General features: G+C 50.7%; 2 protein-coding genes across 2 annotated transcripts; both read left to right on the top strand.

Moving 5' to 3' along the window:
• Positions 1-5140: 5140 nt before the first annotated feature.
• CEBPE (CCAAT enhancer binding protein epsilon) lies at positions 5141-6545 on the top strand. Its single transcript, XM_068966558.1, has 2 exons — positions 5141-5650; positions 6210-6545. Exons 1-2 carry the CDS (start codon positions 5141-5143, stop codon positions 6543-6545), a joined length of 846 nt encoding a protein of 281 aa, XP_068822659.1.
• A 3476-nt stretch (positions 6546-10021) lies between these two features.
• Positions 10022-23627, top strand: CIROP (ciliated left-right organizer metallopeptidase). The gene is given in 21 exon segments (XM_068993317.1): positions 10022-10133; positions 14807-14849; positions 14851-15068; positions 15172-15262; positions 15352-15406; positions 15688-15805; positions 15808-15862; positions 16275-16357; positions 16360-16388; positions 16577-16658; positions 16773-16922; positions 17430-17550; positions 17819-17915; positions 18021-18171; positions 18174-18354; positions 19064-19201; positions 19402-19418; positions 19421-19538; positions 20591-20675; positions 20677-20734; positions 23452-23627. Coding segments are annotated over 21 exon segments (2178 nt in total).
• Positions 23628-23684: the final 57 nt, after the last annotated feature.

The raw sequence follows: 23684 nt of genomic DNA, 5'->3' as shown, positions 1-23684 counted from the left end.
CAAGCTATGCACAGAAACGGGGGGCCCTCTAACTAGAGGGGTAATTGCCTGACTTGCAGGGAGCCCTACATCTTCACATCTTATTTTAACGTTCAGTGTGGTACATAGTTGATAAGGGTGAAAGAGAGTGAAAAAGATGGCTTAAAACTTAACATTAAAAAAAAACAAATTATGGCAACTGGTCCCATCATTTCATGGCAAATAGAAGGGGAAAAAGTGGAAACAGTGACAGATTTTATTTATTTATTTTTTTACAGCAGCAAGCATGCAAACAGAGCCAATTATCCATCTATTTCTTGAGGCGTCTGCTCTCCCTGTGGGTCCACTCCATATTTTATCACTTAATCAGTGTGAGAAAGGAGATTCTGCCCGAATGCCATGCCACGCAGTGCCTGGGAGAAGTTCTTTTCTCCAGACCTTCAGTCATTCCCCTCAGGATGACGTCTTGCTTCTCTCCTCCAGGTTCTTACTTCTGCCTTCTCTTTCAAGCACTGTCCCATGCTGATGAACATCCCTAGATGTCTGTGTTTGGTTTCTCAAAACCAGAAAAACTTTGCTAGTTTTGCATCTGTGACCCGCCTCCTGAAGCCAGGACTCAGAAAAGCTCAAGTCCCATGACTCTGAGGGGTCTGGTGGGGACTGTTTCATCCTGATGAAGGAGGAGGCAGATGCAGCATGGCCATCAGAGGCCCCGTGGGAGAACCTGTGGGTTTCTACCCTGACCAGAGTTTAGATCCATGCCGGACTGTCGGGGGATCTAAACGCTTCTCAGCGTGAGAACTAGTCTCACAGAGGACATGTCTTCTCTTTAGAGACACAGGTGAAGAAGCGACACCCCACAAGACAGCTGTGTGCTTACTGGAGACGCTGAGCCTCGGCCAAGCTCTTCCTTCAATGAACATGGGCCAGTATTTGCCTCCTAGGATGAGTCAGACCAGGAAATTAGCAATGTACCAACAAATGCTAGCAGAGGAGGGCTGAGCCCTCACGTCGCCACCAGTGTGGTGCCCTGGAAAGGGGCCCTGGGCTTAGGCTGCTCCACGAAGTCCGGGCTCTTGTCTCGTTCCGGCTGCTGTGGAGGTGGATGGTGGCTGTCCATCCGTCAGTAGCAGGCACTGGTGCTCTAGGCAGGCAGCTGGACTGAGGGAAAGATGGCAGACTCAGCGATTCTGTTACATGCAGCTTTTTGATGCTGGGACAAAGGTACTTAAATGAGTACCTTATCGTTAACCTAAAAACAAGTTCCCGAAAGTGAGATTTACGTACAGCTCCAATGTCTTCAAATGAAGGCCATTTGAGCAGGTGAGATTTTCACAAGACTATTATCAGAAGGCTAAAGGTTTTTGAAAGGTTCTGGTTAGAAGATCTATCTTTTCATTTTAAAGTTCCCAGTGGTAGGAAACCAGTGAGATTAAAAAAACAAACAAACAAAAAAAAACAAAGTTGAGAGATTCTGTTTGAGTCAGAGTTAACAGCCTAGGCATCTGCTTTTATATATATTCTTTCTTCAGATTCTTTTCCATTATAGGTTATAAGATACTGAGTATAGTTCCCTGTGCTATATAGTAGGCCTTTGTTTTTCTATTTTATATATATGCACACTGCTGCTGCTGCTAAGTCGCTTCAGTCACGTGCGATTCTGTGCGAGCCCACGGACGGCGGCAGCCCACCAGGCTCCCCCGTCCCTGGGATTCTCAAAGCAAGAACACTGGAGTGGGTTGCCATTTCCTTCTCCAATGCATGAGAGTGAAAAGTGAAAGTGAAGTCGCTCAGTCCTGTCCGACTCCCAGCGACCCCATGGACTATAGCCCACCAGGTTCGTCCATCCATGGGATTTTCCAGGCAAGAGTACTGCAGTGGGGTGCCATTGGCTTCTCCTCCTATACACACTACTACTATATATAAAATAGAAAAACAAAGGCCTACTGTATAGCACAGGGAACTATACTCAGTATCTTATAACCTATAATGGAAAAGAATCTGAAAAAAGAATATATATAAAAGCAGATGCCTAGGCTGGTAACTCTGACTCAAATCGAATCTCTCAACTTTTTTTGTTTTTTAATCTCAGTGGTTTTCTACCACTGGGAACTTTAAAATGAAAAGATAGATCTTCTAACCAGAACCTTTCAAAAACCTTCTGATAATAGTCTTGTGAAAATCTCACCTGCTCAAATGGCCTTCATTTATATATAGTAGTGTGTATATCGGAGAAGGCAATGGCACCCCACTCCAGTCCTCTTGCCTGGAAAATCCCATGGACGGAGGAGCCTGGTGGGCTGCAGTCCATGGGGTCGCTAAATTAGACACAACTGAGCAACTTCACTTTCACTTTTCACTTTCATGCATTGGAGAAGGAAATGGCAACCCACTCCAGTGTTCTTGCCTGGAAAATCCCATGGACGGAGGAGCCTGGTGGGCTGCCGTCTATGGGGTCGCACGGAGTCGGACACGACTGAAGCAACTTAGCAGCAGCAGTGTGTATATGTTAATCCCAAACTCCCAAGTTGTCCCCCAACCTTCCCCTTTGGTAACTGTAAGTTTTCTATGTCTGGGAGTCTGTTTTGTAAATAAGTTGATTTGTATCATTTTTTAAGATTCCAGTGACAGATTTTATTTTCCTGGGCTCCAAAATCACTGGGGACAGTGACTGCAGCCATGTAATTAAAAGATGTTCCTTACAAACCTAAACAGCATATTAAAAAGCAGAGATATCACTTTGCTGACAAAGATCTGTATAATCAAAGCTATGGTTTTTTCAGTAGTCATGTACAGATGTGAGAGTTGGAACATAAAGAAGGCTGAGAGCCAAAGAATTGATGCTTTCAAATTGTGGTGCTGGAGAAGACTCTTGAGAGCTCCTTGGACTGCAAGGAGATCAAACCAGTCAATTCTAAAAGAAATCAACCCTGAATATTCATTGGAAGGACTAATGCTGAAGCTCCAATACTTTGGCCACCTGATGTGAAGAGCTGACTCATTTGAAAAGAGCCTAATGCTGGAAAAGATTGAAGGCAAAAGGAGAAGGGGGTAGCAGAGGATGAGATGGTTAGATAGCATCACTGACTCACTGGACATGAATTTGAGCAAACTCCAGGAGGTAGTGAAGGACAGGGGAGCCTGGTGTGCTGCAGTCCATGGGGTCACAAAGAACCAAACACACCTAAACACCTGAACAACAATATGGTACACAAGCCCTCTATATGTGCACCACTGAGGTCTGGCCCTTGTGCCCAATTTAAAAAACCTTTGGCCTCCACAGGGCACTCACAGCACTTGCTGGTAACAAAAGAATCAGTGACACATTTCTATGTGTCCTTTCCTTTTCACTGTACCTAGGTGGATCAGTGGTAAAGAATTTGCCTGCCATATTGAACTGCCAATACTCAGGTTCAACCCCTTGGTCAGGAAGATCCCCTGGAGAAGGGAATGGCAACCCACTCCAGTATTCTTGCCTGGGAAATCCCATGGAGAGAGTAACCTGGTGGGCTACAGTCCATGGGATCGCAAGAGTCAGACACAACTTAGCAACTAAACAACAACATAGTCCCTTTTGCGGATGAAATGTGACAGGTAAAAGCCAGTGTCTCTGACAGAAGGGAGTAGGGAGTTCCCAGAGGAAAGAGAAAAGGGAAGGGAGAGGGGGCCCGGTCTGAGACCAAAAGTGCAGAGAGCGAGCCGTGGGCTTCTCCCTGAGACCCTGAAACAGAGCCCCAGGAAGAGGTGATGACAAAAGAGAAGGCTTTTGTCAAGCCTCACAAGAGGAAGTGGACCCAAGAGACACGCATCGAGGTCAGAGAACGGCCATGCAGAAGGAAAAAGAGCAAACCAAGCTGCAGCGAGCTCCTGAGCCCTGCGGCCCGGCCACAGGAAACGGGCAGAGCCCTCAGGACCTGTACAGGGCAGAGCGCCAGCCCGAGGCTCTGGCAGCACAGCCCAGGCGCTGGAGCCACCAGAGGAGCGCAGCTGTTGCTGAGGCCGCCAGGGTCTGGGGCATGGAGCCCAAGCCCTGACCAGCCCTGCCAAGACAGGGCAGTCAGGGACAGTGCCAGGTTGCTAGAGGTAGCCTGGGCTGGAAACATGTGAAGGCTTGGGCTATTGCACAGACCCCGTGCAAAACTTAGAAGAGCCTGCTCTGCTCCAGAAGACAGATCCTAGTGTATGGCTTGGTCCCAGACTTCTCACTGCTTCCTGTGTGTGTGCTGTGCTCAGTCGCTTCAGCCGTATCCAATTCTGTGACCCTATGGATTGTAGCCCACCAGGCTCCTCTGTCCATGGGATTCTCCAGACAAGAATACTGGTGTGGGTTGCCATTTCCTCCTCCAAAGGTTCTTCCCAATCCAGGGATCGAACCTGCATCTCCTGCATCTCTAGCACTGCAGGCAGATTCTTTACCGCTGAGCCATCTGGGAAGCCCATCACTGCTTCCTAAACCCCTCAAACAACATCTCTGGCCTGCACCCAGGAGAGTGGTTTGGAGAGGTGGGACTACAAAAGGAACAGGGTGGCTCTGGGGGTAGGTGGAGCCCAGCACTGTTGCCGCAGGTTGGCGGGGGGAGGGGGGACTGAGAAGGAGGTGTGTCCAGGGAGGAGCTCGGATCAGGCTGGGGGTCGGCACTGGAAGAGGGTTCCTCTCTTCCTTCTGACTGGGCACTTTATGCACAGGACATTTGGAAGTCAGAGGAAGAAGGACACTCAGAGTGAGGTGTTGCCCTCAACGAGAATTTTGGAACCCCCCTCCCTGGACTTGACTGGGAGGGGGAGACATTCCCAGAAGCATTGGCTCCCGGGCATCTTAGAACCCTGGCTTGGGGCCTGACCAGAGTAGCCCCCATCTGCTATAATAGGCCAGAGGCTCCGATTCTCTAAGGCTTACATCCCTCCCTCTGGGGTGCGCCCTGCCCCTCCCTGAGTCACCCCAGGGAGAGAGGGGAAAAAAGGGAAGAGAAAAGAGGCATTGACTACAGAGGAAGGAAAAGGAAACAGCAGAGGAGGGAGGAGAGAGACCACACAGGAGTGGGTGACGGCGGAGATCGGAGAGGGCAGATCTAGGGCAGGGGGAGACAGACAGCCGAGCATCCCGGAGGGTGCCCCAAGAGCGGGGCGGCCAGGGGCGGGGAGCCGAGGGGGCGGGCCGGCCATGTCCCACGGGACCTACTACGAGTGCGAGCCCCGCGCTGGCCAGCAGCCACTGGAGTTCTCAGGGGCCCGCGCGGGGCCTGGGGAGCTGGGGGACATGTGTGAGCATGAGGCCTCCATCGACCTGTCTGCCTACATCGAGTCTGGGGAAGAACAGCTCCTCTCCGACCTCTTCGCTGTGAAGCCGGCCCCTGAGGCCCGAGGCCTTAAGGGCCCCGGGACCCCTGCCTTCCCCCACTACCTGCCGGCTGACCCACGGCCCTTCACCTATCCCCCACATACCTTCGGCCCCGACAGGAAGGCCTTGGGGCCTGGCATCTACAGCAGCCCAGGGAGCTACGACCCCAGGGCCGTGGCCGTGAAGGAGGAGCCTAGGGGACCTGAGGGCAGCCGGGGGGCCAGCCGCAGCAGCTACAACCCTCTGCAGTACCAAGTGGCACACTGTGGACAGACAGCCATGCACCTGCCCCCAGGCCTGGCGTCACCCAGCCAGCCATTGCGCGTCCTCAAGGTAAGAACAGCTCAGTTCTCCTCCCTGCCACCCAGGGGCTGGAGGGAGGCGGTGTGCTCGGGGTCCATGTGTGGTGTTGCTGTGTGAAATCTACCCACCCAAGCCCTCTGTGCTCTACACCTAGCCATGACCCCGCTTGGCCTCTCTGTGAATGCACTCCCACCTGAAGCCCCACTGTGTGGCTGGAACCCATGTGTCCTGCAGTCTCTGTGACCAGCTGGCCTGCCTTGATCTAAGGGCATCCCCCTCCAGCTTCTCTGCTGCCCACCAGCCCCCTCCTCTCATTTCTGTGCTGCCTCCTGCTTCAAGAAGAGGAAATGCCTGCTGAGGGTAGAACTGGAGACTCAAGACAGATGGAAGGAAAATGGCCTCAGAGCGTGTGGGGGACATGAAAGGCAGTATGGGTCCAAGCAGCGGGTCCTGGCAGGGCGGTGGTCGTTCTGACGGGGCCAGGAGCTAGCCCTGAATCCCACGTCCCTCGGACGCCCCTCGCGTGTTCCGGCTGGTGGGATTCCTGCCCCACACCCTCACTCCTTTCCCTCCGTGCCTCCCCCTGCAGGCCCCTTTGGCCGCTGCCGCGCCCCCCTGCAGCCCGCTCCTCAAGGCGCCCTCCCCAGCGGGCCCCTCACACAAGGGCAAGAAGGCGGTGAACAAAGACAGCCTGGAGTACCGGCTGCGGCGGGAGCGGAACAACATCGCGGTGCGCAAGAGCCGGGACAAGGCCAAGCGGCGCATCCTGGAGACACAGCAGAAGGTGCTGGAGTACATGGCCGAGAACGAGCGCCTGCGCAGCCGCGTGGAACAGCTGACCCAGGAGCTGGACACGCTGCGCAACCTCTTCCGCCAGATCCCTGAGGCCGCCAACCTCATCAAGGGCGTGGGGGGCTGCAGCTGAGCCCACCTGGCAGACTGAGGGCCCCAGCTCCCCAGCTCAGCCTGACCTTTCGGACACCCGCCCTCGTTGGGGCCCAGAGCCCCTCTCAGGCCCAGCCAGAGAGAGACCATGGGCAAGTGGCAGCAGGGGGCAAGGAGGAGGGCAGGCCCGGCATGATGATTCTGTGGCTGAATAAAACTGCATATGACTTGGTGCTGGGGCTGTGCACTGGGCCTGGGCCGGTGTGGGGGTGTGGGTGTGTGGGTGTGTGTGTGATGGAGGCTCTGCGGGCAGGGAATGCACAAGGCTAGGTCTGTATACCTCTCGATTCCAGGCCCAAATAAACACTTGGGAAATTCAGCCGACAAGCTGCCCATAGCTGTCCCCCAGCATACCACACAGCCAGGTCTGATATCTGTCCCTCTGCTCTTCTCTCCCTGGATGCGGCCCACTCTACTCCCACCCTAGAGGACCTGGAGTGGCCTCTGGACATTCCCTTAGCAGAGCTCTGTGGTTTGCAGGGAGATCTCCATAGCTCCAGGCCCTCCTGCCCAGGCCTGCCAACCCTAGCCTATTCTCTCTCACCTTGAGGTGTAGCTCTGGGACTTCCTGCCCCAGGAGACCGAGGGAAAATTCCAGATGGCTCTGATGTATTTATGGTCACTCAGCAATTGATCTGAGGAGAAGGAAATGGCAACCCACTCCAGTATTCTTGCCTGGAAAATTCCATGGACAGAGGAAACTGGCAGGCTACGGTCCATGGGGTCGCAAAGAGTCGGCCACAACTGAGCACATCAGCACAGCAACAATTGATCTGAGACTCAATCCCTTCTCCCCAGTTCCCAAACTTCAGTCTACCAGACTGACAGACCCCCATGCTTCCAACCCACCGGTGCCCACCTTTGTCCTCCATTCCTCGAGGCGTAGGTTCCTTAAAGAATCTGAGTGTTTGGGGGACGAATCAGTTGGGAAAGTCCTCGAGACCTGTTCGTATACAATAAAATTGATAATGAGGAGGATGACAACCTCCCTGTGCAATGAACCCCATGTGGAAAGCAGTTTTTTCGTAGAACTCTAGCCTGAGAGGCATAATATGACAGTGCTTGACAGCCTCAGTTTGAATTTCCCTCTGCTACTTGCTAGTTGTGTGAACTCGTGCCAGTTACTTCTCTCTGTACCTCCGTTTCCACATCTGCAAAATGGGAGTAGTAATGCTGTATGTTCATAGACAGTGCCTAGCACACAGTGAGCATGAATAGTTGTTATTGTTTCCTTTTGCTACAGCTGAAAGGACCTCAGAGATCTCATCTAAACTTCTCATTCTGCAGGTGAGGAAACCGAGGCTTCAGAGAGGGAAGGGACTCACTCATAGAGTCATGAGATAGGTTAGAGGCAGAGCCAAAATTAGCTCCATAAATCACAGATCTCAAAGGGGCTGGAAGCAACCTCAAGAGATCATCTGGTAGGCTTTGCCCTCAGACAAGAAGACAGTGTGAGCCACATTTGATAGATGGTTGAGGGCCGGAGGGATAAGAGGCATTCTCCGGAAGCTCACCCAGGCCCTTTGCTGGCTCCATACATGCACCTGTTTCTCTGCTTTGCACTCACACCCTCCCCTTGGAGGCATATGGAACAGTGCAGGGCACATGGGTCCCGTTCAGTCAGTGATCAAGGATTGTCAGATAGAATCAGAGACATGAGAGATTATACAGGCTGGTTACAGTCTCTCCTAGGTCACCAATGACTTGCAGGCCACTGCTGAGATAGTAGTGCTAGACATCAAGGAATAACCTTCTGAGAGGGAGAGAGTCTGGGGTGTAGATCCTCCCAGTCCTCTCTCTCCCCACCTACCTCCACATCCCCGGGTCAGAGCCTCCACATTGCAGCCATCTGCGTGCACTGTGCCTACCTCACCCAGGACTCAGCCTCTTTCCTGCCTTTGCCTCCATGCCTCTCAGGCACCATCTCCCCTACATCTGTGCCCTGGATCCCCCAGCCCCAGGTCCAGTTTGGACACACAGATCTGAACCTCACTAGATGGTTCATTCTACCTGAGTTGGGAAGAAGGAGGCGCCCATCTCAGTGGATGCCTGGGAGAATCCCACACCTTCCTTTCAGCCCAGGGGGATGGGTTGCATAAGGGGGGTTTGTACAGAGCATGGTAAGTGACTCAACCTCCGGATTTCCTCCTCTCAGCTCAAGACCACTGCCCCTGGACTGATGTTCAGGTTCTGGATGATGGGACCTGGGTTGCTTCAGTATCTGTCCAATTTCTTTCCCACAGCTCTGAATCATGTCTCCTCCCAGCCCCCAGCACCCAGGGCTCCCTGGGGCGGGTGCCTGCCACGGGGTCTGGAGGAGAGCCACAGCCCCAGGTGAGAGAAGTGCATACCTGGGCCCTGCCTGATGCAGAGTGATGGGCACACTGCAATCCTCTGTAACAGATCATATCCTGGGGAGAAGACAGGTAGCCGGAAGTCACACTTTCGGAATGAGGTTTTTCAACTGGTTTGGTAAATTATTCCACAAGTATTTGTTGAGCATCTTTCTCATGCCAGGTCCTTGCAAGTTTCTGAGGACACTGTAGTGACCAAGATAAGTCCAACTCTTAGCTGAATAATTCCTCCACCTGTTGTGCTCAGGCAGTGCAGGAGATTGTGGGCCGCAGGAGAGTGAAGTCAGGTACTTAGCCCCTAACGCCTGGGGACAGGACAAGGACTCTCTGCAGCTGCCTCACAGCCTGGGAGGGTGATGGCTCTCTGCTGCTGCTGGAACTTACAACTCCTGCAGCAAGTAACACAGCAGGAGGCGGTAACACTGAAATTGAAATCTTAAAAATGTCCTAGAGGAGGCAATTGTGGTAAACTGGGTGGGAGGGGAGCAGGGGGAGAGCAAATGCCAAGGCTGTGAGGTGTCCCGATCCGGAAGAAGCAAGGAGAGCTGGTGAGGCTGACTGAATAGAAACGTGGAAGAAGAGTAGGCCAGAACTGCACCGCCCTCCCTCCAGGACAGTCTTCATCCCCTCTGAAGCAGCAGGCTCCCTGCACCCCGAGCCCCTCTTCCCCACCACCCTGCCACAGAGATGCCTGCCTCCAGAGGTGGCAGAAAGAAGGCACCCCCGGGAAGGGTGGTTAGTCTCACCCTTGCCTGGGGAAGGTACAAGGTCCTGGGACAAGGGCATGGGAACTTTGAAAACCAGCAAATCAAGGTCCGCAGCACACACACTTGTGTTCCCTTGGCTTTACAGTCCACAGTTTGGCCCACTTTTCCTTCATGAACAAAACTGGGACCAGTGTAAGAGTCCTGAGCTGACAGCCCAGATCTTAGGCCCCAGGGAAGGGGGAGAAGGGAGGATGTTGGACATACCACCAAGAGGCAGGAAGTTGTCCAAGGTGAGCCTGCCAAGGTCAGTCCGAGGTGGCGGTGGCAGCTGCTTGTGAAAGCTGCTCCCCCTGCTTGGTGCACACCTCCCCACCCCACCCCCCACGGATTGCCACATGCCCGGGCCCCCAGGGCCCCCATCCCAGTGTTGCAAGATCCCGGTTGGGGTTGTGGGGGTGGAAAGGGGCCTCTTCACCTCCACCCCCTACCCTACCCTGCCCCAAGCCAGTGAGGGGACCATGGGATGGAGGGGGCCATAGGGGAGATGCTGAGGCAACAGTAGCCAGGGCCTGTGCACTCCTCTGGGACGGCCACTTCCTGTCACTACCAGTGGGTAGATCTTTCCTTACAGGGCTCAGCTGGGGCTGGTCCCCAGTGGGAAGGATCCAACCTGGACAGGACTCCAGGCTGGCCTGTCAGCTGCCCCCATAAGCAGACCTGGCTTGGCCCCAGAAAAGCACCAATGAGAAGTTCACTGAGGAGGCCCATCAGAAACTCCCTGAGGCTACCCCATGGAGAAATGATGGGTATTTTCAGAGGAAAACGGCTGCACCTGGCCATCAATGCTGACTTCATGGAGCAACAGAAGAGTTCTAGGACTTGGGAGAAGGAAGGCTTCCTACTAGGGAGAGACCACCCCCCATGCAGAGCTGGAACCTCCCCTTCTCTTTCAGAAACCCAGATCTGAGTTAGGTAGAGGCAAGCTGTACATAGCATGGATCCCCCACACCCCACAAGCCAAGCTTCACCCTGAAGCACCAAACTGTCCAAAACCCGACTGCTCCCCACACCTAGCACTGTCACCCCTGGCCAGACCATCCAGCCCTGCTGCAATCGGGACGGTTTGCAAAACGCCTGTAGCTCCCGCTTGGTCACCATCTGAGGTTAGGACTGCGCTCAGGAGATAAGCCCAGGCCCCACCCGCCGTCCCGAGTGAGACTGCTGGCCTGCTGCAATCGGGACGGTTTGCAAAACCCCTGCCGGCTCCAGCTCTGTCACCATCTGAGGTTAGGGCTGCACCCCAAGATAAAGTCTAGTCCCGCCCACTGGCTCTGCCTTCAAACCTTACGGGCAGCAGGACCAAGAGACAGAGCTCCAGGGAAGCCTACTCAGGGTCTGGAAGCCTTAACCAGACCCAGTATGAGGACCCCTTCTGCCTGTCCTCTCCCTCCTCTTCTCCCCTTCATCCCCAGCCTCACTTTTGCACCCTGTCCTCATCACCATCCTTTCCCCTCACTCTCCATCTACCTTCCTACCTCCCTTCTCTCTCATCACTCTCATTCATTCCTTTGCTCAAACAATATTTACAACCCTCTGGGCATTTTGCTTGTTTTAGGAGCTATAGGATAAGCAAGGACTGTCCCTGCTTTTGTGGGGTTTACAGATTCACAAAGGGGACAGACAAACATACCCCCCTCCCCAAAATAAATAGATGGTTCTAAACTGCAGGCAGTGCTATGGGACAGAAATAAAGTATGATTGTGACAGATGCTTATAAGAGAATCTGATTTAAAAGTGAGGGTCAGGAGAGGCTTTTGAGGAAGTAACATGTAAGCAGACACCTCAAAGGTGAGTAGGAATCACTGTGGCAAAAACTGAGGGCTCCCAGCAGAGGCAGGAATTCCCCAAGCAGGACCTTCCCACTCATTGACAGAGGCTGGGGTTGGAAACAGACTAGACTGACGGGGAGAGGTGAGGTCAGAGAAGAGCTGAGACTAGATCATGCTCTGAGGGGATGCAGAACATCCCGGGGTGGAACCACCTTCCAAAGGAAGAAGACATTTCCTCTCTCCTAAGGTGAAAGGGGAGAAACGCAGCAGCAGACACAGACCCAAACAGGTCTGGAGTCCGCTGAGCTTGTTCCCCTCTCAGTGCTTCTGTTTTCACTACGAAAAAAGAGGTGATTTCAAGTGACTTAGTAGGAAGCTTCAAGAAAGAAGCTTAAAGGTGTAAAATCCCAGTTGCTGACAGTGGAAGTGGGAGCTGAGATCTCTGATCTTGGGATTGGCCAGTTGAAGTCAAGGATGACAGTTTTAGGTGACAACAGTCTGTCCTCTGGAGGGACTTCCTTCAGGGGTCCTTACCTACTTGGGAGCAAGTGTGGACAAGACAGATGTTGGGTTCATCTGGTCATGGGGGTCACCCAGGGAGGCAGGATGGATGGGATGGATAGGGAAGGGGAGGGATTTTGCTTTGAATCTGGAACCTAAGGCGAATAAGAAGAGGTGAAGAGACAATAAGGGCCATGGTTCTTCAGTGAGCTTTAGAACAGCGACAGTAGGCCAGCTTGAGCAAACAAACCATAAGGAAAGGAGATCATATCAGAGAGTGGGATGTTTGATTCAGTTATTTCATAGGTACTGCAGTTTCTAGTGATAAGGCCTGGGTCTGACCCTGGGTGGGAGTGGGGAGGGCTTGCTAAGGTGGATGGAAAGGCATGTTAAGATGAGACGATGCAGGAACTGAGAGGTGATCGTACTGGACGGAGCACCCAGATGGATGACTCTACCTAGGATGACTTCTGTGCTCAGCCTCACTTTCTCTGCACAACCCATGACCCACACCCCACAACCTATCATTCACCTCCACCCTCCATCAATGTCCCCTTCCCATCTAGTTTCCCACCTCCATGCCCTCTTTCTCATCTCCATCCTCACTCTCTCCAACTCCACCCTGTCTCAACACCTTCATCCTCTCCTTACCCCTTTCTTTCTCTGCACCCTTATCTTTCTCATCCTCTTCCTTTCAGCACTTTATTTCGCCTCCACGCTGGGCACCTGAAAAGCTACTGCACGGTGGATTAAAGCCTGTGCCCAGGAGCCTAAATACATGGATTCAAATCCCATGGATACTGCCTACCCATGTTGCTCGGTTGTAAAAATGGGGTAATAATAACAGCTACCTCATAAGGTTGTCAAAAGGATTACCTGAGTCTAAAGTGCTTGGAACAATGTCTGGGCACAAAGGAAGGGTCAGTCACATGATTGTTGCCCTCCTCCTCTCCTTGCCTCGTTACACTTTCCTTCCTCCATCTTGGGCTTCCCCAGGGGCTCAACCCAATGGCTCAGCAGGTAAAGAATCCACTTGCAGTGCAGGAGACAACAGGAGACATGGGCTCGATTCCTGGATCAAAGATCCCCTGGAAAAGGAAGTGCAACCCACCCCAGTATTGTTGCCTGAAATAAATCCCATGGCCAGAGGTGCCTGGGAGGCTACGGCCATGGGGACACAAAGATTCGGACATGACTGAATAACCAAGCACGCACACACCCGCCACACTCTCACCTCCATTATCCCTCCGTACCTACTTCATATTTCTTCTGAGATGCAGAGATGAATCAGCCTCAGCCCCTACCCACAGTCTGACAGGGAAACAAGCACAAAAAGAAATGTCAGGAGAATATAATAAGCACTACTTCAAAGATGCGAAGGAAATGCCCTTGGAGAATAGAGGATATGCAAACTAACACTGCCTGGGGAACTAAAGAAAAGTCTCAACAGGCAAATAAACTTCTCAGCTGGATCTTGAAAGATGAGGAAGGATTTGCCAGGCAAAGGCAGGACGAAGTATTCCAGCCAAAGGAACATGACGAGTTTCCTGTGCTGCTTGTGTTAGAAGGTCTGAAGTTGTGCAAGCTTATGAGAAGTTAGGATGAACCCCTTCCCTGGAGAGGGCACGCCCTATCCCAGTAAGGCCAGAAGAGGGCAGCAAAGCTTTAGGAGCTGTGGCAGCCGGAGCCCAGAAAACCTCCAGAGCTGCAGAGACCTTGAACACTTCCACAAGCTCTGACCCTGAGGGTTTCCCCCAGACTGGGCCAGCCAGGCCAGGAGTGGGGGAGAAAATAAAAACAAGATTTCTGACACCTGGAGAAAAAAAACTAGGTGTGTCTCAGAAGAAGAACTGAAGTCCTCTAAATATGCCCTCTAACACATGTTGAATATCTTTGAACATCTTCTATTAATGTTTTTTGAGAGTTTACTTTTCCTCTGGGCAGGCCTCTAAGCAGCTTCTATGAAGCCTCACAAAGCTAACAGAGCAGCCTCTCATAGGTGATGTTAGTCAACCTACATGTGTTTAAATGGCAATCACCATGTGCTCTACACAGGTGGAGGAAATGCCTAAGTCTTACAGCTTAGAGTTCACCCTGTACTGACCTGGGAGCTAGTGGAGTGCAGGAGCCTTGTCTGTCCAACTCCAATGAAACAGGCAAGCATCTATGAAACAAAGAATGAAGTAACCCCAATTTTTTGTTTCTGAGGTTTCAAAGTTGTCCACTCAGAATGACAGGAACTTAGGCTGAGATAAAAGAGGGTTAGGAGAGAGTTAGGAAGTAGGCTCCTCTTTGGAAAGGTCAGTTGAGGCCTCAGGAATTAACACTGCCCCACTCCAGCTCTGCTTTTGGCACCCCAGGGGGGAAGGGTGGGGGCTGCTGCTTGGCCCTTGTAGTTCACATTGGATCTCCTTGCAGGAATTACAGATTTAGTCAACAACACTCAAATCTTGAAAAAAAAAAAACAAAACTCAAGCTTGGTGAAGGGGATTTCAAGAGAGATGGTAAGAGAAGAAAGCCAGATGTAAGTGAGGCAGGGAAGACGGGAACAGAAGGCTAGATCCAGAGCAGGCTATGGAGAGACGTTTATAAGATGTGGCTGCTGCCACTGCTCCTCCTGGGGACTGCTCTTCCTGGGGACTCCTCCTCCTGGGAATCTACTCCTCCTGGGAGCTGCTCCTCCCGGGGATCTACTCCTCTTGGGAGCCGCTCCTCCTGGGGATCTACTCTTGGGAGCTGCTCCTCCTGGGGGCTGCTCCTCCTAGGGGGCTTCTCCTTCTGGGGGAGCTACTCCTCCTGGGGGCTACTCCTCCTGGGGCCTGCTCCTCCTGGGAGTCTACCTCTCCTGAGGGGCTGCCTCAGACAGGTGTCTACATGATGAGACACAGACGTCTGAGCCTTCTCAGGCCTCCTTTCTCCCCACTTCCCCCAAACTTCTGTTCATCCTCCCTCGCCCTCCCTGGTCCCCAGGATCCTCAACCCCTCCAAACCCAAACCTGTCATGGTGGAGATCCTGTATCAGAGGGAGCTTGGAATCCTGAAGGAGATGAGGTGAGAGGGGTATCCTGAGCCCTGGTAGCAAGGACAGAGGCTGGAGAGAGAAAGCTGAAGAGCACAGGAAGACTGAAGGGACAGAGAAGGCTATGGCAGGGAGACCACACAGAAAAGGAATGGGATGTCTAGGATGTGGAGGTAAAACTGCCCATCTTGCTAAGTCCCTCTAAGGCAAGGACCCCTGCTTCTGAATCCAAACCCTTTGTATTACTGCCATGCTGTCTGGGGAGAGCCACACACCCCAAACTACCACAGTCAAGTTCATGTGATTGAGCATGTATACAGTACTGCTTCAGGAACACCCAGAAACCTCTCCAGCTCACCTAAAGCTTCATTCCTGTCAGGTGCAGCCTCCAGAAACCAGGATATGAAGGAGAGACTTGCTTGGAGGTGAAGGTGAGAATGATTTCTCGGATTTGGGGAACTGAAGACCTCTAGCCTATCTAGACCTCTCCACCACCACCAGCATCAGAATTACTTAATGCGCTTCCTACCAGGGCAGATTCCTGAACTCCTCTCCTTTAGCAATTTATTAAATCAGAGACTGGTAGGGAGTGGGGGAAAGACTCCCTGTTCTAACCATCTGCCTAGATGACGTTCAGTTCATGAGACTAGCTGGCTCCTATCCTGGTACCCAGCTTCCTGTCATCCTCTCCCCAGCCCAACCGCTAAGCTAGATGAGACATTTCACTCCCTACCATACCCCTGACACCCATCTACATGGTTATGCCTTGTGGTCAGGGCAGGAACCCCACTGCTGACCTATCCAGAAAGGGGGGCCAGGGATCCAAAACACTGGTTTCTCCTGTATGTGTGGGTTGCCCACACATCCAAGCGCCACCAACAGGTGAGGATCAACTCAAATCCCTTTTCTTGGCTCTGCATCTCAATCTTAGATGTCATGGGAAAGAAAGGGAGCATATAAGTCGTTTTCATTAAATTGTGCTTATTTGGAGGAATTTCCCGGTGGTTCAGTGGCTAGACCTCTGGGCTTTCACTGCTGAGGGCCTGGGTTCAATCCCTGGTGGAAGAACTAAAATCCTACAAGTTGTATGGTACAGCCAAAAAAAAAAAAAAAATCATGCTTATTTGGGGTAACTTGGGGGCATGCTGATGAAGTTTGGATGGGCACTGAAAACCCCCCACACCATCCCTTGGCACCACCTTTGCCAAGTTTCCTAGGCCTCCATTTTCAGGGAGAGCTCTGCATTACCCTAGTCCCCTCCTTTCTGCCCCCACCTGACCTGGCCCATGAATATTCACCTATCGTAGCCCCCACTGCCTGCTGCGAGCTGGACTAAGAAGACAGGCCCCTTGCTGATACCACTGTCTACTGCACCCTGCATTTTCCAGCCTCAGCCACAGTGTCGTGGTCATGGTGACTGCTGCGTGATGAACAGGAAGAAGCAGACAGGCTGAGGCAGGGGGCGCACGTCACTCAGCTTCCCACCAAGTGGAAGGACCTCCTCAGGGTGGAACAGAAGGTGCCTCAAGCTCTAGGAAGAGCCGATTGGGCAGAGGGGTGAGAGTGTGGGTCCACCCTGCTGCGGTCCCTTCACTTTGCAGTCATGTGTCCTCGGGCCACACTCCATGAACTAACTGCTCCATGCCCTGGGTTTCTCTGGATGGCTCCTTGAGACATGGAAGGAGGGACTGTCTGAATGAGGGCAAGGTCTCCCCACATATCAGCCAGAAGGAATCACTGATATCTCACCAACCCCTTCCTTCCAACTCTCTCTCACCCTTCTGAAGTTTCCCTCTCATGTACCATCTCTCCTTTTCAGTCTTAGAGAGAACTGTTCTGCAAAGCAAGTGACAAGGCGAGATGAGTGGGGACAGCTGCTTTCCACCACAGCCTGGCCAAGCACTTGGAACTGCAGGAGGCTCACTGGGTGCTTCCTTGGAAGAAGCGGTGAGAATGAGAGCAGCTTAGGGTCATGGAAGGAAGAGGGAGCAGTCAAGTGCTACCTCCTCCCGTGGGTACACTGGGAGATCTGACTACTCCAGGACTGTAAATGACTGCTACCTATGACAGTGCCCAATGTCCTAGGCTTGACCCAACCACTTGCTGCCTTCAAAGACTCAGGCTGAGGCTTCCTGGGTGGTCCAGTGGTTAAGAATCCACCTTCCAATGCAAGGGAGACTGGTTTGAACCCTAGGACAGGAAGATCCCACATGGCATAGAGCAACTAAGCCAGTGCCCCACAACTACTGAACCAAAGCTCTATACCGACTGCGAGCCACAGCTACTGAAGCCAGTGCACCTAGAGGCTGCGCTTCGAAAGAAGAGAAGTCACCACAATGAGAAGCCTGAGCACAGCAACTGGAGAGTAGCTCCCACTTGCTGCAACTAGGGAAAGCTGTGTAGCAACGAAGACCTGCTACAGCCAAATGGTTAGATCAGGAAATTTTTGGAAAGAAAAAAACAAAGACTGGGGCTGGGACCAGGTCAACCACAGCACTGCAGAGGTGCTGTTGTGGGGCCAGGTGAGAGATAAGGGAGAATTGCAGAGGGCATTTCTGACTCAAGTCAGCTTGGGGTAAGTGGAGAGGTTGGAGGTTATCTGCTGCTAACGTGGAATGGAAACTGTGAGCATGGCTGTCCTTGAGGGGTTTGGGGGGTTCACTTGTTCTGACCCCTCTTTGTCTTCCTGTCTCTCAGGGCCTGGCCTGGAATCTGGCCCTGTGACCGCCTGTGGGAATGGCGCCTCAGGCTTCTCCTGTGCATGTGCTGGCCGACGTGCATGTGCTGCGGGGCTGAGGGGCTGGCCGCCATCCTCGTGTCACTCTGTAATTCCCCACACACAGCGGACTGGGCTGCCACTACCCGCACCTGGATAAATGAAGCTGCTCCCCAGACCCCATGCTGGGAGGCCCCTGCAGGTTCAAGCCCTTGGTCAGCGGGGTGGCTGGACTAGAGAAAGCGGAATGAAACACAGTCAGCCCAGACAGAAGTCTCCTTCTGAGGCATCTGGACAAACACTATTCTACCCTCTGCCCTGCCCTTCAGAGTGAATGCTCAAAGAAGGGAAATGGATTCCCACCTGGGGCAGAGAATCCCCATGGGGAGATCTACCATCCTTAGAGTTGGTGCTTCCTTGCCAACCTCACTTCACAGCTGCTCCCTGGGGACAAGACCAGGCATCCCTCTCAGATGCCACACGGAAGGAAGCAGAGCTGACTGGCTGCTGCTGTTTACATCAATGCATAGAGAGGGCAGTGTACAAAGTGCAGGTGGAGGGATCATCCTGGGCCCCATGCCTTCCAGGAAAGGCTATTCAGATGAGTATCAGAAGTGGACTGGCTGTAGTACACTGGCAAAAAAGTTTGGAAGTGCTCTTGTGGTAGTACCACACAACGTGTTTTTATGTACATCTTTTTTTTTCATCATTGGAGTATAGTTGTTTTACAATACTATTTTAGTTTCAGGTGTACATAGAGCAACATTGAAAATACGTGTTTCAATATTTTTATAGATTATACTCCATTTAAAGTTACTATACAATTTTGGCTCTATACATTGCACTGTACAATAAATCACTGTAGCTTACGTATTGATGTTCATTCATTTTTCACTAAGTACCCTACTGAGTCCGTGACTCTGATTTAGAATGAATTTTCCTTAGAAGGTGGGCTTGAGTAGGTAACTGAGGCTATAACTATGCCCTGCTACATATTTCCTTGCAGATACCTGGCTACTATGATCTTCTGTCGCTCGTGCTGGTTGTTAGACTAATGAAGTTACCAATGCTGCTGCTGCTAAGTCACTTCAGTCGTGTCCGACTCTGCGTGACCCCACAGACAGCAGCCCACCAGGCTCCCCTGTCCCTGAGATTCTCCAGGCAAGAACACTGGAGTGGGTTGCCATGTCCTTCTCCAATGCATGAAAGTGAAAAGTGAAAGTGAAGTTGCTCAGTCGTGTCCGACCTTCAGCGACCCCATAGACTGCAGCCTTCCAAGCTCCTTCGTCCATGGGATTTTCCAAGCAGGAGTACTGGAGTGGGGTGCCATTGCCTTCTCCGGTTACCAATGCCATTACTTACAAACTGTAAGTCTTTCAATCCAAGACCTGTTATTCCAGCTGTCTTGAGGATTAGTTGGGTCTCCAAGAGACTCCCTGGGGAAGGAACAGTGAGAAACACTGACAGAAGCAGTACTACAGGCTCTAGTGAGCAGAGAAGGCACTGGCAGGTAAGGAGATGCTTCCAGCTAAGGATTTATACAGGGGGCCAAGGAGAATGCTGAAGTCCTTTACTTCCTAACCCTCCTCTGAAGACCTTCCCGTTCATCGCACACCTGTCTCATGACATATACTCTTTCAGGGACTATACTTCCATTAAGAGATCCAAGTGTCCAGAAAAAAGAAAAAAAAGAGAGATCAGTCCTTTTAGGTGCTATATCCACAGCCCCTTACCAACAGTCTGGTGTTCACTGCGCATATGTGGAAATTTCCTGGCTGCCAAGGGCCTTCAGTTGGTATGCTGCCTAGGGCTCTGACATTGACTCTCCAGAAGAAACCTCTAGAATTACCATTATGAAGAAGCCACCCTTATCATAAAATACAGCAAGTAACAGCAAGTAAGGAAACATTCCAAGAAGTCTTCAAATTCCAGAATCTAGGTATTTGAAATTGCGTTGCTTAAACACTCATTCATACTCTGACCTGTGTGCTTCTGCGCCGTCGCGGCAGTCGTGGCCCACCCTGCAGTCCCATGAACTGTAGCCCGCCAGGCTCCTCTGTCCATGGGATTCTCCAGGCAATACAGGAGCGAGTCCTTATGCCCTCCTCCACGGGAGCATCCCAGCCCAGGAGTCAAACCCACATCTCCTGCATTTTCAGGCAGATTCTTTCCTGTTGCGCCACCAGCGATTATACGAAGTTGTATTTCTGAAAACAAGGAACCCTTACATGGGGCCCATTACTGTGGGACACCTCTCCCCTCCACAGTAATGGAGTTTACCCATCTCTAGGACATACGGCTCCTAATCCCCTTTTCTTCTTTTTTGCCTGTGCTGCCTAGCTTGTGGGATCTTAGTTCCCTGACCAGGGATCAAACGTGGGTCCCCTGCAGTGGAAACAGAGTCCTCATAACTGGAGCACCAGGTTGAGGAGCATCACCTTAAGCATGACCAATGCACCTTGCCCAGACTCCACTGTCTGGCTCTTCCCCTAAGTCATTTCCCTTGCTGCCAAGTTCTCCTTCCAACAATATGGGTTCTTGGCAGTCTTGGATCTTGGTCTCATTCATTTCAGGTTGTGTAAACCCTTTTATTGATTTCTTGTTCTGCTTACCATTTAGAAGGAGATCTAGATATTAAAATAAAGGTAGGAAAAAAGAAAATAGCTGAGAGAGGGTCTGAGGGAGTTCTGGGTGAGGGAAGGTCTGAGAGTGTCGAGGGAGCAAAAGAAAAGAAACATAAATAGGAGTAACTTCAAAAAAATAGAAATAAAAATAAAACAAAGGTAAGACCCTTCGCCACCTAGGCATTATTCCAGGCCACATTATCACCTCTACATTCCTAGGTTTTTGGTTACTTTGGACCATAATTTTTTCATGACCCATCAAGGTCTGTCCGTAGGATTCTGCCCAATGTTTTTCCTGTGGATGCACTGGGAACCATGGCCTATCAGAAAGAAGCTACTCTTCAGGTGGGACCTCCTGCCCTTTTATCATTCACCAGAGCTCCAGTGCACAACACGGGGCCCAGTGGAGGGATCACAAGGTGTGATGCTACCTGGAGCATGACAGGGGTTACAGCAGAGATGATTTCTTAAGAGACACTGGATAGAAAGTTCATCTAATGTCTATACTTACGTTCTACTTTTCTCATAGTGCCTCTTTCTCTGTATATCAACATTACACTAGCCTTGGAATGAAAAAAAAAAGTAGAGACTTATGGTTCTGAAAATTCGTTAGATTTTTATTTTTTTATTTTTTTTCGTTATTTTGACATAAAAAAATAAATTCTTCAGCCTATAAAGAATGTTACTTGTTTTCATATTGTTGTAAAGCAAACTTATAAGATAGGAATATCTGCTACCAGTTCAAAAGATGCCATATATACTTTAGGAAAAGTCACTGCTATTTGGATTCAAACAAACATCAGGGTGAAGGGAACAAACATCTGTGTCTCCTGATTTTTCCATAATTTTACTAAATCATCAAGAGGAAAGCTAGTAGTGGGGATGTTACAAAATTATGCCAGAATTTGGTAATGATAGTGAACCGGCCACGCAAATCCAGCTAGGTCATGACCTTGTACAAATGCTCTACCTGATACCCTAACAAGCCAGGCTGGTAATAGATTTGAGTTACAATGTATAGATTCCTTTCAGTTACAGTTGCAAAGGAAGTGTTTAAATTCTTGAAGTAAGCTAGGAAGCAGGCTGCTGATCTGGATTTGCTCAGATGGAAAACACTTCCAGCAGGAGTCCAGTTGACAGGCTGTTGGAATCACCAGGCCTGTACTTGTCAGGTAGTTTCCGCTAGCTGATCAGGACACCATCTCCAAGTCTTTGATGATACATTTCAAGTTCTCACAGTAAAGCTGTGGCCATGGCTGCATTAGCTCTGCCTATCTTCTTTGATTTTTTTTTTCTTTGATTTTTAATATCATTCTTTACCAGCTGTAGCAGCCACTGCTTGGTAAAACTTTGCCACAAAGTCTGGCTCACTGACCTCCAGCTGCCTGACAAATTCATTGCGTTCCTGCTCAGCCCAACCTCGAAACCACTGATCCCAAAGACGTAACTGGCACTCAAAGATACAAGGTGGTCGGTTTGCTCCAGACACACTAAGCTGCTCCAGACTTTCCAGCAATGGCTGTAATTTTCCTGGTACTGCCTTAGCTACCAGGTCCTGAAGGAAACGTTCACGCTGAGGACCTGACCAGCTGGCAAACCAGTGAAGAATACACTTCATCTCCTGGGAAGTGATGTAAGACATTGGAGGAGGAGAAGAGTTAGAAATATTGTCTGGTACTGGGGGTAAGGGAGAAGGGATGGAAAGCGGCATTGAAGAGGAAGACGATTCCAGTGGCATCCTGAAACATAAAAGCACTGTTATGTACTCTCTGGATAGAGCAACGAAAACAAAGCTTCCCAACAACATGGAAACTTACCACACTCAACCAACGTCTATTACTTTTCACCAATTTGGTTTACAGAAAAACAGGGTCCTTTGTTTATTATCCAACTACCTTACAGAAAGCACCCAAGAATAACTTCATTTCATATCTGCCAACTTTCCTCTTTTTCAAACCCATTACCCTCCCCAATCACTGCCTCCCTCCATCATTCCTACAAAGAATCTAAAAATAACCAAAGCATCCCTTGTTCATTCTGTCCCACCTAATTCTATGTTCTAGGTTGAGTAAAGAAAAAAATCAATGATTAATACTGGTCCAATATATCTTCCCTAAAATGAAAAAAAGGTATACATTTTTTAATTTACCAAGCAGCTGGTCAGGACCCAGATGCTAATCCTTTCTGAGCTATCAACAGTAGGTTAAAAAAAAAAGAGAGAGAAAATCTTATACAGTGAAAGAGCCTTCTCTGCAATGTGCATGTAGCCTCTGAAATAAGAACTTTATAACTGTATTATTTTGTTATATTTCCTGTAAAGCATCAGGAAAAATTGAAGAGCAGAGTTAGTGAGGGTGCCTTGTCCAAAATGAGATAACAGAGTAAGAAAAACAGGAAAAGCAGCCAATTCTTTTTTAAGGACTGAGAAAACGGTCTAGTTGGTTTGCTGGCTTAGGGACCTAGCAAGTGTTATACTGCTGTGACAATTCATGTATGAACACTTTTCTTCGTGTTTAATAGAATACCTGTTGATGACCGGCCTTAGCATCACTAATGCAGCTCGGAGGTCAACCAGCTTGAATAGTTCTCAAATCCCACAGTTTGAATCTCAATGAAAACAAACTACTTGCTTACGACATATTTTACTGTTTGTGTTTCTTCTGTTCTAAGCTGGAGCGTTTCTACTGACAAAGGAACCCAGAAGCAATTACCCTCAGTTCACTACCAAAACAGCTCAAGGAAGTTTCTTTTTCACAGTGGCCCTACAAGAAGCAATTCTTCCTAAAGGAATATTATTCTCTTATTCAGAGAAAGGGAGAACTTTTCCCGAGTCTTGCGACACAGCTTCAATGGCAAGTTCAAGTTCAATGATCAAGAACTGGTTCGTAGGCCAGGTCCAAAGACACAATGCTGCCACCTTCCACTTTGGAGGCCACGGAATCTGGCATTCCGAGGTCCCAAAGAGCAACACAGCCCTAGATGGGAGTGGCGGAGATTCGGAAGATGGGAGGCGGTAGCTGTATCCGTAGAAGAGTTGGAGGCTTGCCACACTAAGGGAAGCACGCAAACACTGAGTCTTGCCCGGCCCAAGGAGGGAGGTACTTCTACCCCGCTTACCTCCCCTTTTCTCTCACAGGGCACCCGGAGACAGCCACAACAGGGTTTAGACTCCAACTAACGCGGCCGCTTCCATGTTTCCTGAAAACCCTAAGGAGGGCCAACCCGGCAGCCCACGCACTTCCGGCCCCGGACCCGCCCCAAACACCCAAGTTCCACAGCGCCTCAGCCTTAGGGCCGGAGATAGCCGAATAATTCCGATTATGGCTAGGCCAGAGTCGACAGCTTCCGAACGGATTCGATTCAAAACCT

This window comes from Capricornis sumatraensis, chromosome 2 (assembly GCF_032405125.1).
Source record: "Capricornis sumatraensis isolate serow.1 chromosome 2, serow.2, whole genome shotgun sequence".
NCBI lineage: Eukaryota > Metazoa > Chordata > Mammalia > Artiodactyla > Bovidae > Capricornis > Capricornis sumatraensis.
Note: the sequence above shows the minus strand (reverse complement) of the source record. Positions and strands in the feature narration are given on the sequence as shown.

Bases quoted from the DNA above. Each gene is read 5' to 3' on its own strand.
- CEBPE (XM_068966558.1), top strand. From the start codon at position 5,141: ATGTCCCACGGGACCTACTACGAGTGCGAGCCCCGCGCTGGCCAGCAG. The intron at 5,651-6,209 runs GTAAGAACAGCT...CTCCCCCTGCAG, and splicing joins AGCCATTGCGCGTCCTCAAG to GCCCCTTTGGCCGCTGCCGC.